The sequence below is a fragment of the Octopus bimaculoides genome, chromosome 14, assembly GCF_001194135.2.
Source record: "Octopus bimaculoides isolate UCB-OBI-ISO-001 chromosome 14, ASM119413v2, whole genome shotgun sequence".
In the NCBI taxonomy this organism is placed as follows: domain Eukaryota; kingdom Metazoa; phylum Mollusca; class Cephalopoda; order Octopoda; family Octopodidae; genus Octopus; species Octopus bimaculoides.
This window is the reverse complement of record NC_068994.1, coordinates 6,644,603-6,663,122: the sequence shown is the minus strand read 5'-3', so window position 1 is coordinate 6,663,122 and position 18,520 is coordinate 6,644,603. Positions and strand designations below refer to the sequence as shown.

General features: G+C 39.4%; 2 protein-coding genes across 4 annotated transcripts in view; one reads left to right on the top strand and one right to left on the bottom strand.

The window, feature by feature from the left end:
- LOC106873391 (RRP12-like protein) overlaps window positions 1-6,337 on the top strand; it is a 38,772-nt gene extending 32,435 nt beyond the window's left edge. Inside the window, exons 28-34 of the mRNA XM_052973013.1 lie at window positions 519-724; window positions 1,600-1,707; window positions 2,360-2,433; window positions 3,374-3,443; window positions 4,341-4,429; window positions 5,040-5,122; window positions 5,936-6,337. Coding sequence (XP_052828973.1) covers window positions 519-724; window positions 1,600-1,707; window positions 2,360-2,433; window positions 3,374-3,443; window positions 4,341-4,429; window positions 5,040-5,122; window positions 5,936-6,044 — 739 coding nt within the window. The 3' untranslated portion in view covers window positions 6,045-6,337. The remainder of the gene's footprint in view (window positions 1-518; window positions 725-1,599; window positions 1,708-2,359; window positions 2,434-3,373; window positions 3,444-4,340; window positions 4,430-5,039; window positions 5,123-5,935) is intronic.
- The window catches only part of LOC106873402 (zinc finger protein 271), a 40,820-nt gene continuing 28,506 nt past the window's right edge, over window positions 6,207-18,520 (bottom strand). Inside the window, exons 2-4 of one of the 3 annotated variants that reach the window (XM_052972656.1) lie at window positions 17,015-17,135; window positions 13,699-15,608; window positions 6,207-6,299 (exon numbers count right to left, since the gene is read on the bottom strand). In XM_052972656.1, coding sequence (XP_052828616.1) covers window positions 6,289-6,299; window positions 13,699-15,424 — 1,737 coding nt within the window. In that variant the 5' untranslated portion in view covers window positions 15,425-15,608; window positions 17,015-17,135 and the 3' untranslated portion in view covers window positions 6,207-6,288. The remainder of the gene's footprint in view (window positions 6,300-13,698; window positions 15,609-17,014; window positions 17,136-18,520) is intronic. The other 2 variants (XM_052972657.1, XM_014920754.2) reach the window with 2 other exon arrangements.

Genomic DNA, 18,520 nt, shown 5'->3' with positions numbered 1-18,520 from the left:
TAAAATACACCATTTTGAGCGTGGCCGTTGCCAGTACCGCCTGACTCTCCTTCGTGCGGGTGACACGTAAAAGCACCCACTACACTCCCGGAGTGGTTGGTTGGCGTTAGGAAGGGCATCCAGCTGTAGAAACTCTGCCAAATTGGATTGGAGCTTAGTGTAGCCATCTGGTTTCACCAGTCCTCGGTCAAATCGTCCAACCCATGCTAGCATGGAAAGCGGACGTTAAACGATGATGATATATGTGGTTGTAGTCTGAGTGGAGTTATATCTGTTTGTGCAAAGGTGAAATGAATGTTAAGGTGTTTGAATAGTAAGGTTGATAGAAAATATGGAGTTGCAACTGCTGAGGAGAGAAATAAAGGGTTTTAGTATTTCATTTTGAAAGCCTGGCTGCCAGTGGAATAAATGTTACTGCTTAGCTGGGATCAAAACTTCACCAATATGACGATGTGTATTAAAATATCTAGGACTCCGCCATCTTGTTTGTTACGTCTGTTATCATTTGTCTCTTTCAGCATCGATGACATTCTGACTGCTTTTGACTCTGACAATGACGAAGACGACGACAACAGCAGCAAGAAGAAGAAGAAGAAGAAGAAGAAAAAGAAAGGTGACAAATCTAAAGAGGAGACGGCGGCATCTGGTGCAGCATGGCTGAAGGAGAACACTGACGATAACATAACAGATTTCATGGACGTCAGTGCTGCAAGAAGCATAAGCAGTATGTTGTGGTTTTATGGTTTCATCTCCTTTCTTCCTTTCACTCCTTCAGCCCTTAAGCGACAGGAATGGGTTGCAGGAGAGCACATGTGACAAATGGGCAAAAAACAAAGTGTCCTTTTTCTTAAGGGTTGTACCTATTTTCATTCTTAAGTCGGCACAAAAACTGAATATTTATAATCTCGTTATTGAAAAGAGCTGTAAAATATTCACATACCTTTGCATACACCATGGGACTCCCGTATTGTTGTTGTCAAACGAATGTATGAATGGTAAAAAAAAATCGGTGCTCGTTTTCCATGTAGAGCTTAGTTGAAGCATCACTTTTTTTCTATGCTATCTAGAGCATCATTCATCACCTACCTTGTCTGATGAGGAAGGAAAGACAAGAAATTACTTTGGGGTGTGACTGTGTGGTAAGAAAGAAGCTTGCTTCCCAACCACATGGTTCTGGGCTCGTTCTTACTGTGTGGCACCTTGGGCAAGTGTCTTGTACTATAGTCTCTGGCCAATCAAAGCGTTGTGAGTGAATTTGGTTGGTGGAAACTAAGAGAAGCCCGTAGTATGTGTGTGTGTATGCACACACACATATGTGTTTGTGTTGCTGTAACTTAGTGGTTCAGCAAAAGAAACTGATAAATACTGAGGTTGATTCATTTGGCTGAAAATTCCTCAAGGTAGTACCCAGCACAGCCGCAGTTCATTGCTGTTATAAATCTTTCATTTGCAACTTGATGTCCCCCACCAATATAAGAGCCACTTACCCACAGGCACATTTGACAAAGTAGGCACTCAGGCATCAGTTGGTGGTGGCCATATTCATGTTCTTTTGTTTTAGTTTTTTTTTATTTATTTTGATTTTTTTTTTTTTAACAGCAACCAAACCATCCAAATCTGGGAAATCTCAACAGACAAGTCGGTCATCTTCTAAGTTTGACCTTGCCCCTGATGGCCGATTGCTCATTAATCAAGAAGACGATAATGGTGAGTAAGGTTACAGTTGTGATGGAATTGATTGTTTTCAGAATTAGTAGTCAATAACAGTTGCGATGGATATGTGTGATCTATAATGGACTTGGATTTGGTGTCCCTGTTTGTGTGTATGTGTGTGTGTAATGTAAGTGGTTAAGATTTCTAAATATATAATCATGACATTTGTCTTTGGCTTGTAAACATTTTATATACAAGACATATAAACGATGTATGTATGTGTATATATATATATATATATATATATATATATATATATATATTGGTTGGCATTTGGAAGGACATCCAGCTGTAAAAATCATGCCAAAACTGACTCTGCCTGTGCTAGTGCCATGTAAGAAGCACTGAGTCCACTCTGCAAAGTGGTTGGTGTCAGGAAGGGCATCCAGCTGTAAAAACCCTGCCAAAACAGATACAGTAGTCTTCTACTTGGCCAGCTCCTGTCAACTATCCTACCCATGCATGCATGGAACACGGACAGACATTAAACGATGATGATGTGTTGTATGTGTTGCTCTCTCCTCATTCATCCTCTCCATAACATTTACAAAGGATCTACTTTATAGACGTCAGAATTGTCTGTTATACCAGCCACCCAGACACACATCCATATCATTCAATTTTGTTCTACTCATGTATTTACTAGATGAAAAAGATGCTGGTTCCGGTGATGAAGACAGTGAAGAAGAAGCACTTAAATTTATGGCATCTAAGATGAAGGTAGGTTAATTAACTTTGTTGAATGTTTACTGCCTTAATCACCTTTTGTATCTTCGTTAGCCCATTTTAGTTAAATTCTTCTCTGATATTAAACATTAACCCATTAGCATTCACATCGCTCCCTCAAATGTAATTTTTATTCATAATTTTTTGGAATTAATTATGCAGTATATGTATTGTAGATTCTGGAGACGCATGGCTGAGTGGTTAGGGTGTTGGACTTATGATCATAAGATTGTGGTTTCAATTCCAGGTTTGGGCAGTGCATTGTGTTCTTGAGCAAAGCACTTCATTTCACATTGCTTCAGTCCACTCAGCTGGCAAAGATGAGTAATCCTGTAATGGACTGGCGTCCCATCCAGGAGGGAAATGTAAACACAGAGAAAACAAGAAAATGGCCCTATGCTCCTTACAGAGTAGTGTGAACTAACCCATATAGCTTTGAGATTTCAATGATGTTTATTTTTAGAATGACATTGTTGAATAGGTGTGAGAGGCTGGATCTGGCCACTTTGAACATAAAACCAGTAGGTTGTTTGGGCCAGGTACAGCTGGTTTGAAATGCTAAATGGTTTCAAACAAGAGCCACAAACCTGTTGATGGGATTGAAAACCAGTCCTGGGTAGCGCTTTTATGGTGGGCTATAGTTTTGCAGCTGTGGGTGGGTAGTGGGCAAAATCAAGGGCTGCCCTGGCCAGCACAAACTCTCTGCTATGCCACTGTGGACCTACTAGGTTTTCTCCACTTCCTTTGCTATATTTTAACCATTCACAACTATACACAGAAATCTGTTGTTGCTCTCAAAGAAATTCCCGACTTTGCTATCTTAATACTTTCACTATATACATTCTTTTCAAATACGCTGAATAGATTAAATTGCTTTAACAACGTTTCAATCGAACCCAATTTCATGTTAGATTATTTCAATTCTTCTTCCCAGTCTGATCAGAGCAGGAAACGGAAGCGTCCCAGCACAGATGATGCAGAACACAGTGAATCTAAATATGTTGGTGAGTCTGAACACATTGTAAAGATTTCTTCATTTCGTTCACTCGTTGCTTATTGTGTTGTCGTGTTTGCCATAGTAATGTGTATGGGGTATAGTAAGGATGGTGTAGGTTACTCTCGTTTATCCTTTATTATACTAAGTGAAAATCTTCTGTCCACTATGCTACTTGAATTTTGGTGTACCCTAGTCAGTTGGTGGCCCCTTGGCCCTGTATAAATTTCTATTGCTTAATATAATTTGTATTTACCCCACGATTCTTACTGCCCACAAGGGGCTACACACAGTGGGGACAAACAAGGGCAGACAAACGGATTAAATCGATTATATCGACCCCAGTGCGTAACTGTTACTTATTTAATCGAGGATGAAAGGCAAAGTCGACCTCGGCGGAATTTGAACTCAGAACGTAGCAGCAAGCGAAATACCGCTAAGCATTTCGCCCGGCGTGCTAACGTTTCTGCCAGCTCGCCGCCTTTCTTCTAAACAGCAGGGTTCACCATCATCCCCTGCCAGAGCCTCGTGGAGCTTTAGGTGTTTTCGCTCAATAAACATTCACAACGCCCGGTCTGGGAATCGAAACCGCGATCCTATGACCGCGAGTCCGCTGCCCTAACCAATGGTATTGTATTTACCCCAATAAGCAGACTACTCAGTTGTGATATATAAACATTAAAAATAGTACCAATTTCTTTGCAGCATGTAGTTTCAGTCTACAGATCTCCATGTTGTGGGCTCTGAATGGTTTGGCAAATATATGTTATTTCCTGTGCATCTTTTTAATGCTGTTATTTCATTGGTTGCGGCGTGCTGACCATGTGTGTAAATTGTTTGTTCTTGTGTGTCTCTCTTGTATTATTAATAAATGGTTAACATTTCTCTTTCTTCTGCATGTTTCCAGCTGGTGGCCATGGTATCCATCGGCCTAAGGCATCAGCCAGCAAAAGACAAGAGCCGGTTGTAAATCTTGGATCTGAATACAAATCAAAGGTAGGTTATCCGTGATTCACTTCTGCCTTGTATTGTTGTTGTTGTTACTGGGTATTTATAGGAAGTGGAGTATATGGGGGGGGGGGGTACATTAACAGAGAGGATGGCAGAAGGGGTAGTTAGTGTAAATCTAGGTTTACACATAGACAGGTTAGACAATAAAACATCATCAGGTGTGATATCTCCAGCAACATAGAAAACTGGTGGATTTTGTTGAACCTCTTCCATTTCTATGGCAACAGCTGCTGGATCTAATTGAACCTTTGCTGTTTCCATAACAACAGACTTTATTGAGCTTCTGTTGTACCTGTTGCAACAGCTGTTCGAGTTCACTGCCAAGGGGCATGTCTCAGACTATCACAAGGTATATCATGTCCTATGCACTTATGTAGCAGCTAGCTGTCACCAGTATATATATCTATACTCATCAATTTCTCTCTCTCTCTCTCTGTATACATATCCCATGGACTTTCATAAAGATTTCGTCTATACAACTTCGAGGCTTTTAGTCAACCTAAGGTTGTGGTTGCCCTAGATTTTTGCATTTGTGTATTGTATTCATATTTGTTCTCGGTCTTATTTATATGGGTTGTATGCTTTGATTTTACAGAAGGCAGGAGGCGATGTGAAACGACAAGGCAAGCCAGACCCATATGCTTACATCCAGCTCAAACACCAAGACCTCAATAAAAGGTAAATGATCCATTACTAAACATCATTATTCTCTCTCTCTCTCTCTCTCACCATTCGGGTGGGGTTCTTCTTTATGCAGACTTGTCGTCAAAGCTATTCCAGCCTCGAACAAGCACTCTTTTTAATTCTGTCACAATGTATCTAGCAATACATTATCCAATGTGCTAATGGCTCTGAGGACAGGATGAACGTCATCACAACATTGTATCTTTTCTAAGTGTGTAGTTAGTTCATTACCAGTTTACAAGGAATCCTGCTGGGATTATGCTTAACCTATTCCTGCCATGGCAGGAATACTGTGTGGCACGGTTAGACCTCCATGGGCATGGAGGAAACAATTGTTAGTTAACATTTGCCGTGTGTGATTGAGGAGCTTGCTTCCCGACCATGTGGTCCTGCGTTCAGTTGCACCTTGGCCAAGTATCTTCAACTGTAGCCCTGGGTCGATTAGATTCACAGAAACTGAAAGAAGCCTGTCTCGTATATGTGTCTTGACATCATGTCATGGGTGTACATGAGCATCACTGTCATACAAGTGCTATTGATTGTGTCCAAGTTGGTTGGCAACAGGAAGGGCATCCTGCCTCAATGGATTCCATCTGACCTATGCAAGTATAGAAAAAGTGGCTGTTAGATGGTGATGGTTTTACATTATCAGATATTTCTAAAGTAAAAGATATTGTCTCCATGATTTTTATATTATGTTAATTATATTATTCAGGTTGAAGACCATTGAGTTGTCATGGATTGAAAATCAATCCTTCTTTATTCCATTTTGTCATGTTCCCTTTTATTTTATTTCTCTTTTTGCAGAAAACGTTTTAAAACGAAGGGCAAGTTCAAAAGTTTGTTGGATGGTGCAAAGAAGGGAGCAACAAAGGGTCGAAACAGTTTGAAATTGAAATCAAAAGGTCGCAAATGATCAAAACTGAAGATTGTGTATACAATGAAATATATCTATATAAATATATAATCTTATTGCAGCTTCTTTTTTTTTTGTGTTCCTCTCGTTCTCAACAATCGCACACACACATAGATGTAACCATCTGTTGCCATGCCAACAGATCAAACAACAACACTCAAGTGATATTTATTTACAGTAAGTTTATTACAAATGTTGACTCTGTTCCGGTTTGCTGGTTCTTGTTCTTCTTTCTTCCAATCCATCAGGCTACTTCTGTAATGACAAGGAGAAATAAAACAAATTAAGTTTAATGTAACTGGTTTTTAATATCACATCTAGTGTCACAGCAGTAGATGTGGTGTAGCATAGTGATTGCATGCCACTTTAATTTACAGCCATTCAGTTCCCTCATCAGCCATTTGTGTTTATCGCCACTAACCAGGTTATCCAGCACTTATTAGAAGAACATCAAGCCTATGGAATTCTCTCCCTAACCGTGTAACCTTCACCAGTCTCAAGGCATGGACTCCATCCTTTGTGCCATGTTAAAAAGGTAAAAATGAGGTTCATTACAGCTGTGAAAGTGGAAATGATGAGGAAATATTGGACAATAACACTGTTACAGTTCTGTATTTAAGAGATGAGGAATTATGTACACTATTTACATTTTTCAGCTGATACACCCTCCAGCCTTCATCAGGTGTCTTGGGGAAGTTTCAAACCTGGGTTCTCATTCCTAAGGTATTTTTCAGTATTATTATTTTTCTCTTCTCCTTCCACTCCTCCTTCTTCTTGCTGCTGCAGGAGGAGGAATCGAACTCAGAATCTTGGGGTTAGTAGCCCGTGTTCTTAACCACTACACCATATGCCCTGTGGGCATATGGTATAGCGGTTAAAAACACGGGCTACTAACCCCAAGATTCCGAGTTCGATTCCAGGCAGTGACCTGAATAATAATATCGAGAAATACCTTAGGAATGAGAACCCAGGTTCAAAATTTCTGCAAAACACCTGATGAACAAGATGAGGACAAATATCTGTCAAGTGTAAATAATGTAGAAATACTGTGATTATTAACAATATAACATGTAAGACTGGACACTAGAGGTTTCAGTCAATGAATTGTGGCTATACTGGGGTACCACATTGAAGAAGGGCTTAGTCAAACCAATCAACCCCGTACTTATTCTCACACACTCACATATGTATATATAAACACACACACAATGGGTTTCTTTCCATTTACATCTACCAAATAAGCTCACAGTGCTTTGGTCAGCCTAGGGCTATAATAGAAGACACTTCATTCAAGCGAGATCGTTGCCAGTGCCACTGAGTGGCTCCTGTGCAGGTGGCACCTAAAAAACATTTTGAACTTGGTTGCCAGTACTGCCTGACTGGCCCTCATGCCGGTGGCACGTAAAAAGCACCCACTACACTCTCAGAGTGGTTGGCGTTAGGAAGGGCATCCAGCTGTAGAAACTCTGCTAGATCAGATTGGAGCCTGGTGCAGCCATCTGGTTCGCCAGTCCTCAGTCAAATCGTCCAACCCATGCTAGCATGGAAGGCGGACGTTAAACGATGAACGACTTGCTCAAGGTGCCAAACAGTGAGACTGAACCATGTGATTGGTAAACCCACGAATATGTGTGTGCTGTAAGAAAATGCATTCAATAGAGTTTTGTAAGATAAATGGTAAGCAAAGACGCGGACGTTAAACAATGATGATGATGAAGACATCATGCCCTCATAAAATACACCCAGAACCTCCATTAAAGAGGTTGGTATTAGGAAGGGACATCCAGCTACAGAAACCTTACTAAAGATGGATTGTATGAGTGAAACTTATTCATCCAATCCATCTACAGGAGCAGGAGCTGAAAATATGAATAAACTCAGACTGTAAGGACCTGTCCAACCCATCGCAGCCGGGAAAACATGTCGATTGATGGGGAGGAGATAGAACAATAACTATCAACTAGGGTCCACTTAAGATTTTGTTAAAGTTTAAGTGCAATATTTCTACTACACACAAAATATTAAAAATATAATTCCTAATAATATTTAATGGGATGTTTTAAACATCAAATGACTAAAAAGGTCCATCCAGGTATCAGAGAGATCCACAGGTAAAAAAAATGGTTGAGAAACATAAGATGATACATTATTAAGCTTAGAGTCTCCTGTCAGAATTAAACAAAAATAAGCTAAGAGATCTAACTTAGTGTGGCTAGTGGCATGTATTTAATAACATCGACAAATACAGGTATTTCAAATACCATATAACATAGAGTTTTGATTAATTAAAATTATCTTCACTTCTAGAGGCTGTACCATAGTTACTAAATGGTCATTAAGACCAGCTCCATGTGAAAAGGGGAGACAGCCTCAAGAATTTCCCCAAAGTTGACCTGCCATCAGCATGACAATTGTCTTATCTTATCTCCAATAGCCATGGGACTGCAACATATACCAAAAGCAGAACACATTTATGGCCTGGATAGCATAGTTTAAACGAAAATGAGCTGAGAGAAGTATCTTGCAGTGGCCAGTGGTATATACTAGAACATAGAAAATACAGATATACAAACTACCAGTTGTCATGCACAGCTGGGAATTGAACTCATGCTCTTATGATCATGAGCCAAATACCACTAAGCCATGCACCTTCACTAAAAGGTTAAGTAATTCATGCTTTTATGTAGTACTGAAACCATTTTTTCCTGAATATCTGCTGTTGAAATTAGAATTTAATATGCCTTTCATACCATCAACTATGGTAACCTATGACCAGATTCTAACCCGTATTGTTGATAGAAATGAAAACAAACTCTGTAAAACCACTCGGCCACCATCATCATCATCATCATCATTTAACATGTTTTTCATGCACTTTGACTGGAAGTAGTAAGCTGAGAAGCCACACAAGGTTCCAATCTGATTTGGCAAGATTTCTACAGCTGGATGTCCTTCCTAATGCCAACCACTCCGAGAGTGTAGCGCAGTGGTTCCCAAAGGTAGTACTGGAGGTCCATGAGCTAAATCCAAAATTTCATATATATACGGATAAGCATATTAAGAGGGATCTGTAGGAAAACTCATTTAGATAAAAGGGTTGGGAACCGCAGGTGTAGCAGATGCTTTTTATATGCCAGTTACGAAACGCCAGCATTGGCCACAACTGATCTCACTTGGCTTGATAGGTCTTCTCAAGCACAAGTACTGAGATCAACTTGTTTGATGAAACACTTGCAAGGTGGTACTCCAGCATGGCCACAGTCCAGCTACACTTAGTGTGGTTGTTGAGGTTTACATCCTCATCAACTCTTTGAAGTGGAAGCAGCACCAAGAAAATTCCTTTGGGATTCTCAGCCATACCAACATTGCTTGAAAAAACCCGGGAGACACACCTGATGGACATTTTGTTTTATCAAGCACTAAAGGACGAAACCTTGGCAAGATTTGAACCCAAAGCATTAGAAACATAAATTCAACAATGCAAGGATTTTGGGAAAAGGGGTTGATCAATTAAATCAGTGGGGCGCTAGGAATATGGCTCGATTGTCAAGGGGACGGCAGCCCGAAAACATTTGGGAACTACTGAATCAATCATAGTACTTGATTGGTGATTGATCCTTTTATTTTATTGGCACAAGGCCAGCAAATTTGGGGGAGGAAGTTTACATCCCCACCCCCACCCACTGTCCAACTGGTACTTATTTTATTGACCCCGAAAGGACGGAAACCAAAGTTGACTTTGACAGAATTTGAACTCAGAACGTAAAGACAAATGAAACGCCACTGGGCATTTCGGCCGGCAATGCTAATAATTCTTTTCTACTCTAGGCTCAAGGCCCGAGATTTTGGGGGAGAGGGCCAATCAATTAGATTGACCCCAGGATGAAACTGGTACTTAATTTACTGACCCCCAAAAGGATGAAAGGCAAACTCGACCTCAGCGGAATTTGAACTCAGGATGTAAAGACAGATGAAATACCGCTAAGCATTTCAGCCGGGATGCTAACGACTCTGCCAGCTCACTGCTGCTTTGTCCCTTTATTTTATTGAACACCAAAGCATGACACCCACAGTAGGTCTCAATAAGGTTTGAACTCAGAATGGAAAGATCCAGAATACCAGAAACCACCTCATCTAACCTTCTAGGGAGCCTACTATCCACTGTCCTTAACACTATGTAATATACAAGCTAAAACGAGAGGCCCCCTACGTGGTTATTATCCGATAGAAATAGTAGCTGTGAAAATCTACTTCAATCAACTCTGTCCAATTCATGCAAGCATAGAATAAGAAACATTAAACAATGATGATGATGATGGCATAAAAGACACGTGAACGTATTAAATACCAATTTCAACTGCATATTCTGGAAATAAAATGTTTTTAGTGCATCAAGGTGTGTAATATTGCTTTCCAATTTTGGCAAATTTTGTGGCTGCAGTAAGTCGATTACATCAAGCCCAATGATCAACTGGTACTTTTTACTGACCCCCAAAAGGGTGAAAGGCAAAGTCAAACACAGCAGAATTTGAACTCGGACCATCAAGACAGACGAAATACCACTAAGCATATTAAATTCTGCCAGTTCGCCACCTTATTAACGCTTTAGCATTTAATCCGGCTATATCCAACCGACTTTTAAGTTAAAACTGACCAGATCCAACCTCTTACACCTACCCTACAATGCCATCCTAAAAATACACAAACATGCCATTGCAATTTTGAAGTTATAAAATAATGCATGATTAATTCAAAGCAATATGAATAAATAAGTAATACATTTGACAAAAAAATCTGAATGCTAAAGGGTTAAAGCAATGAAACAATACATTAGAAAACATTGCAAAAGTGCTCTTAATTAGCAGAAAACATTATTGTATATAAAAAGCAAGTTGGCAATTACAATTGAACATGAAGTAAGAAATCATAATCGTGAAAAAATCCTACATGTTTAACCCTTTTGATACCAACCCAGCTGAAACTGGTTCTGGCTCTAGTATAAATGTCTTGTTTTCATAAGTTTTGAATTATAATCTTCCACCAAAGTCACAATTTATGTTCCTAAAACTAGTTTAATGATAACTAAGTTATTTTACTAAATTCTTTGTTATATTTAAAGTTAATTGAAAGAAACACAGAGCATCTCAAAATAAATATGGTAACGAAAGGGTTGAAGTAATAAAACATGCAAGAAGGAAAAAAAGCAGAAACCCATTTCATAAAAAGCAAGCTCCCACCACAATTAAACATAAATCACAGCAAAAACTTTAATCAGCTCGGGTGAAGAGACTGTCTAGATTAAAATCAGCCTATAGTGGGGAGCATCAGGGACAAAATTAGCTTAAGGGAGGCCCAACTTCACATATAGGACCCAGGGTAATACTCTGAGACATTATTGGGGGATGGGGAAGGGCACATTTATGTCACCAAATGTGTAATTCTCTTAAAAAAGCAATGTAAAAGACTTTCAGAGTGCTCTGCCGGGTTAGTATATTATGTTGAGGTGTTCAACCCTCTTGTTAGTATACTTCTGTTCAAACACACACATATATGATGGGTTTCTTTCAGTTTCCATCTAACAAATCCACTCACAAGGTTTTGGTCAGCCCGAGGTTATAGTAGACGTCACTTGCCCAAGGTGCCATGCAGTGGGACTGAACCCAGAACCATGTAGTTGGTAAGTAAGTTACCTACCACACAGCAACTCCTGTGCATATATATATATATATATATATATATATAAATGACGGGCTTCTTTCAGTTTCCGTCTATCAAATCCACTCACAAGGCTTTGGTCGGCCCGTAACAAGTAATTTTGAAAATAATATAGATTTTAGTAAAATAACTTTGACATTATTCTCACCGAGGCGATGACTACGGACCGAGACCTTTGGAAATGTGCTGTGCGTGAGAAGACCCGGCAAGCCAAGTAAGATCGTTGCCAGTGCCCCTGGACTGGTTCTTGTGCGGGTGGCACATGAGATGCACCATTTTGAGCGTGGCCGTTGCCAGTACCGCCTGACTGGCTCCTGTAGGATTTTCGAGCGAGATCGTTGCGGGTGGCACATAAAAGACACCATTTCGAGCGTGGCCGTTTTCGTGCGGGTGACACGTAAAAGCACCCACTACACTCTCTGAGTGGTTGGCGTTAGGAAAGGCATCCAGCTGTAGAAACTCTGCCAAATCAGACTGGAGCCTGGTGTTGCCATCCGGTTTCACCAGTCCTCAGTCAAATCGTCCAACCCATGCTAGCATGGAAAGCGGACGTTAAACGATGATGATGATGATGATGAAGATGGTGTCTGGAACATGAATTTTAATGAAATTTTTAATTTATGTTTCTTTAAAACAGGAAATGTGTATCATAGAAGCAATGGTGGTCATGGTTGGATTGGTATCGAAAGGGTGAAATACATGTCATTTCTTTTTTCTTTATTTACATGACTGCTGGTGGTACGTAAAAGCACCCACTATATTCTCGGAGTGGTTGGCGTTAGGAAGGGCATCCAGCTGTAGAAACTGCCAGATCAGATTGGAGCCTGGTGTAGCCATCTAGTTCGTCAGTCCTCAGTCAAATCGTCCAACCCATGCTAGCATGGGAAAGCGGACGTTAAACGATGATGATGACATATTTATATTCTAAGTCGAAGTCTGGTCAGAGTTGATCTAGCCATTATCGCTCTTCTAAAATACTGTAATTGATGGTATAAAAGACGCACAGACACGTTAGGCATATCCTAATTTCAACAGAGCATATTCAAGAAAAGCTTTTTTAGTGCATTAAACCATATAATAAGGGCCCAACTTTACATAGAGAACCCTAGGTGATATTTTTCTTTTTTTATTTTCAGATATTTTTTGAGAAAAAGAAAAGTACATTGTATCTGAAGATGCTCCTCATATTTAAGAACTGCTTTAACCCCTTGGCATTTAGGTTACTTTGTCAAATGTAATACTTATTTGTTGACATTATTTTGAATTAGAAGGTGCATGGCTCAGTGGTTAGAGCATCGGTTTCACAACCATAAGGTAGTGAGTTCAATTCCCAGATCGGGTTGTGTGCTGTGTTCAGTCCCACTGCATGGCACCACGAGCAATTGTCTTCTACTATAGCCTTAGGCCAACCAAAGCCTTATAAGTAAATTTGATAGACAGAAACTGAAAGAAACCCACTGTGTGTGTGTGTATTTATGTATGTGTCTGTGTTGGTCTCCCACCAACACTTCACAACTAGTGTGGGAATGTTTGCATACCTGTAACTTAGCAGTTCGGCAAAAGAGTTTAATAGAATAAGTGCTAGGCTTGAAAAACTGTGAACTGAGGGTGATTCATTCACCTAAAGTTGTTCAAGGTGGTGCCCCAACATGGCTGCCATCTAATGACAAGAACAAGTAAAAAAATAAAAGATACTATACCATACACCACACTACAATGTACCATTCAGTGGTATACTACACTGTACTATACCATACACTACAGCTCTCCTCTCTGCCTCTCTACAACGTATATATCTAACACTTTTATGTTACAAAGTACTGAGGTTAATTCATTCATTCAACTAATAATTCTTCAAGGTAGTGCCCCAGCATGGCCACAGTCTAATGACTGAAACAAGTGGGAAGATAGATTTAAGAAAATGCTAAAAAAAGCCTACCTTGTTTCAAAGTTAACAGTGTGTCCTGTGACAATACGGTCCAGTTGATGAGATTACTATCCCGATGAGTTTTCAAATGTCTTTTTAAGCTGCAGTTCCTTGCGAAACCACGCGTACAAATCGTACAAACAAACGGTTTTTCTCCAGTGTGGGTCCTCACGTGCCGCTTCAAGTCGGAGTTTTTTGAAAATGTCTTGTTACACAACTGACAATAAAATGACTTCCCCTTCGTAAACACTTTCATCACATTTTTCAGAATATTTTCTTCCTTCTCCTTTTCGGTGACAGCTGTATGACACTTCAGGTGACATTTTAAGCTGTCGTTATCTCCAAAGTACATATCGCAAAGGTCACACCTGCAAAACTGTGTTTCTTTATGTATTTTGCTATGCCGTTTCAAACCGTATTTACGTGCAAAGCTTCGACCACATATGTCACATTGGAAAGGTTTCTCTCCTGTGTGTATTCTAAGGTGTCTTTTCAAGTCAGAACGTATCGAGAAATCTTTTTTGCATATATCACAGTGGTAAAGGACCACTTCAGTTATCGCCGGACTGTCATCTTGGTAAACTACATTATCTGATATTGTGTCTGCAATTTCATCTAAATCTATCACTTTATCCTCCAAGTTTATCACTTTGTCAGCAACGTGAATTTTGGCGTGGCGCTTCAAGTGCCAATTTCTGGTAAAACTGGAACCACACAAACTACAGGTAAATGGCTTCTCCCCTGTGTGTGTCCGCACATGTCTTTGTAAATTTGAACACTTTGAAAAAGCTCGGCCACAGATCGCACACGGATATGAGTTTCCATTATTCGGTGGTTTTGCAGGTTTTTTATGGTAAAATTCACCAGAAAAACTCTGCTTCTCACTGATTAAAATTTGTGTTGCATTTTCAGCATGCGTTTTAACATGTCGCTTTAGGCTGCAGTTCCTGGCAAAACTCATGCTGCACATGTTGCAATGAAACGGCTTCTCTCCGGTGTGTGTGCGGATGTGCCTACGCAAGTCGGAACCTTTGGAGAATTCTCTACCACAGAATATGCACGGGAATTGAGTTATGCCAACATGCATTCTTGAATGTCTTTTCAAGTCTGATTTATCGAGGAAACACTCCCAGCAAACCACGCACTGGTGCAGCTTACCTGCATCTGAGTTCTGTGATTGTTTATCAGCAAGAATTTCAGGAGAATCTATTCGTCCGTCATCGTACCAAACTTGCATATAAGCAGATGGTTCCTCTGCCGGTTGATCTTCAATAATAATCACATCCTTATCACTGTCCTCGGCTACCTCCTCTTCCTCTTCCTCCTCCTCGTCCTCCTCTTCCTCTGCTAGCCGTTCTTTCTCTTCTTGTTCTTTTAATTCTAATTCATCGTCCAAATCTATGTCCCTAATATCCACCGTATACACTCGTTCACCTGTGAAGGAGTTCTCAACACGCAGGTAATGGTCGGAAAAATCTGGGGGTTTTTCCATGTCCTTAGCAGAAACCGAATCCTCGGTGTATCTCTCAATGTAATTGTTGGCAATTAACATGTTGATTTCCTCGTGCGACTTTATATGTCGTTTGAGGCTAGAGTTCCGGGTAAAACTCTTTCCGCACTCTGCACAAAAGAATGGCTTTTCTCCGGTGTGCGTCCGGACATGTCTTCGTAGATCGGACTCCTTCGAGAAAAATTTGCTACAAAACTGACAGGGAAATTGCTTCTTCTCGGAATGCATTTTAAAATTGTTCTCCAACTAGTCACTGCAGATAAATCTTCCATTACACATCACACTAGAAACTACAGAGGATTAATAATATGGTCGTAGAATGAAGAATTGATGTAAAAGTTCTTTAACTACATTTTGAAGAATTTGGACCCATTTTCAGACATACTCTGGATCTAAAAGTAAAAACAAAAACCTGCAAAGAGAAAAATAAATACATTTAATAATAATAATAATAATAATAATACCTAGAAGAGTTTGCACTCCCCCAAACAACAAAAAGAACACACAATACTGCACATACCGCAGCAACGCGGAGGTGTAGCAGGTAATGCAGTAGAAATCTGCCTGAAACTATCAAATGTTGAATAATAATAATAATAATAATAATAATAATAATGGTTTCAAATTCAGGCACAAGGCCAGCAATTTCAAGGGAGTGGGTAAGTTAAATTACATTGGCCCCAATATTCAACTGGTACTTATTTTTTTTGATTCCAAAAGGATGAAAGACAAAGTTGACCTCAGTGGAATTTGAACTCAGAATGTAGAGATGGATGAAATGCTGCTAAACATTTTGTCCAGCTTGCCACCTTAATAATAATAATCCTTTCTACTCTAGGCAGAAGGCCTGAAATTTGGGGGAGAGGGATAGTCGATTACATCTACTCCAGTACACAACTGGTACTTAATTTATTGACCCCAAAAGGATGAAAGGCAAAGTTGACCTTGGTGTAATTTGAACTCAGAATGTGAAGATGGACGAAATACCGCTAAGCATTTCGCCCGGTGTGCTAACGATTCTGCCAGCTCGCCGCCTTAGTAATAATAATGGTTTCAAATTTTGGCACAAGGCCAGCAATTTCGGCAGAGGGGTTAAATTGATTACATTGACCTCAGTGCTCAACTGGTACCTATTTTATTGATCCTGAAAGGATAAAAGGCAAAGTCGACTTCAGCGAAATTTGAACTCAGAATGTAAAGACAGACAAAATGCTTTTTTGTCTGCCAGCAGGATGGAGTAAGTTACTTACACCGACCCCAGTATATGACTGGTACTTTATCTTATTGACCCTGAAAGGATGAAAGGCAGAGCTGACCTCAGTGAAATTTGAACTCAGAACAGGAACAAATGCCACTAAACTTTTCATCAAATACTTTTGCAATTCTGGCAGCTCACAGCTCTTTTAATAATTATAAAAATAATAATAATTAATGAGCTTATTGTACACAGTGCTCAGCTACACAACAAGCTCAATAGAAAAGGTTATAAGATGGAACAGAAAGCAGCAGCAATAAGGCGAGAAATACATGCAGTGTACACAGAATAAAACAGAAAAGACAGAAAAGTGAACTGTGTGGTAAGTAGCTTGCTTACCAACCACATGGTTCCGGGTTCAGTCCCACTGCGTGGCACCTTGGGCAAGTGTTTTCTACTATAGCCTTGGGCCGACCAAAGCCTTGTGAGTGGATTTGGTAGACGGAAACTGAAAGAAGCCCGTCGTATATATGTATATATATATGTATGTGTGTGTGTGTGTATATATGTTTGTCCCCCCCTCCATTGCTTGACAACCGATCGATGGTGGTGTGTTTACGTACCCGTAACTTAGCGGTTCGCCAAAAGAGACTGATAGAATAAGTACTAGGCTTCCAAAGAATAAGTCCTGGGGTCGATTTGCTCGACTAAAGGCGGTGCTCCAGCATGGCCGCAGTCAACTGACTGAAACAAGTAAAAGAGTATTAAAAGACGTATAAAGAAGAAAAGGTGTATTTGACATAACAGGAGAAGGAATTTTTGAAGGGTGCAGTGTCCTGGCAATTGACAACTGATGCAGGTAATTTATTCGTCATAGGTGCTGTACTGTTTTGTTTTTGTTGTTTTATGATTTTATAAAGATGTCTGTGAATGATAGTGAAAACAGAAAAGAAATATTTGTAATTTAGAGAGAAGGCCACAAATTTTGGGTCAATTACCATATTTTAACGTGTATAAGAAACCCCTTTTTTATCAAAAATTAGGTTAGAAAAATATGGGAGTTTCTTATACAAAAACATGTCTGGTCATGGGGAAACACTACCTTGCTTGGAAACAGGTGACAGTTAGCAACAGCAAGGGCATCTGGTTATACAAAAATCTGCCTCAATAAACTTGACCTGACACATTCAAGCATGGAAAAGTGGACATTTAAAACAATGGAGGTGGTGATGATGATGATGATGATAATGATGGTATGTGTGTGTGTGTGTGTACACAATAAATGAAAATAAAAAGATAGTCATGCAACATATGTTTCAATAGCATGTTACTTTGTCTGCGCATGACATTACATAATATATATGATATTACATAATTTTTGTTACTTTATATGCTAAATCACCAGCCGTTTCATCAGGTGACATGAATCACTGGTAGAGGCAACACAATTGATAACCATGGTCATTACAATCCAAACTGATATATTATGTTATGTATGTGTATACATACATGTATATATATATGTATATATACATATATATATATATACATATATATATATATACATATATATATATACATATATATATATACATATATATATATACATATATATATATATATATATTTTTATATATATATATATATATATATATATATATATATATGTATAGAGAAAGAAAAAGATGAAGAGACCAATGGCAAAGTTAGAATTATATTTTATGTATAAAGTCTTACAGCTGTTTCAGGGAAAATCCAATGTATCCCTAGGGGTAGACCAAGAATGAGATAGGTGGATAATATCTGTAGTCTTAAATTGGTTGCACTCAGGAATCCAGTTGGAAAAATTTAATGAGAGTTGCTTCTGATTGGATCCTATGGAGGAGGTGCCTGAGGTCCCTGTCCCAACAACTCTTCCAGGAATAGTAGGTGGAGAAGGTGGATGGATACATAACATTCATACACCTGTGTGTGTGTGTAGGTCTGTATTTGTTGAAGCACATCTACAGACGGATGCCATTCCTGTCACCAACCCCCACCTGTGTCCAAGGAAGGTATGTAAAGATGTGGGTGGGTGTGTATGTGAAAAATGTATGTGTGTATATATATATATATATATATATATATAT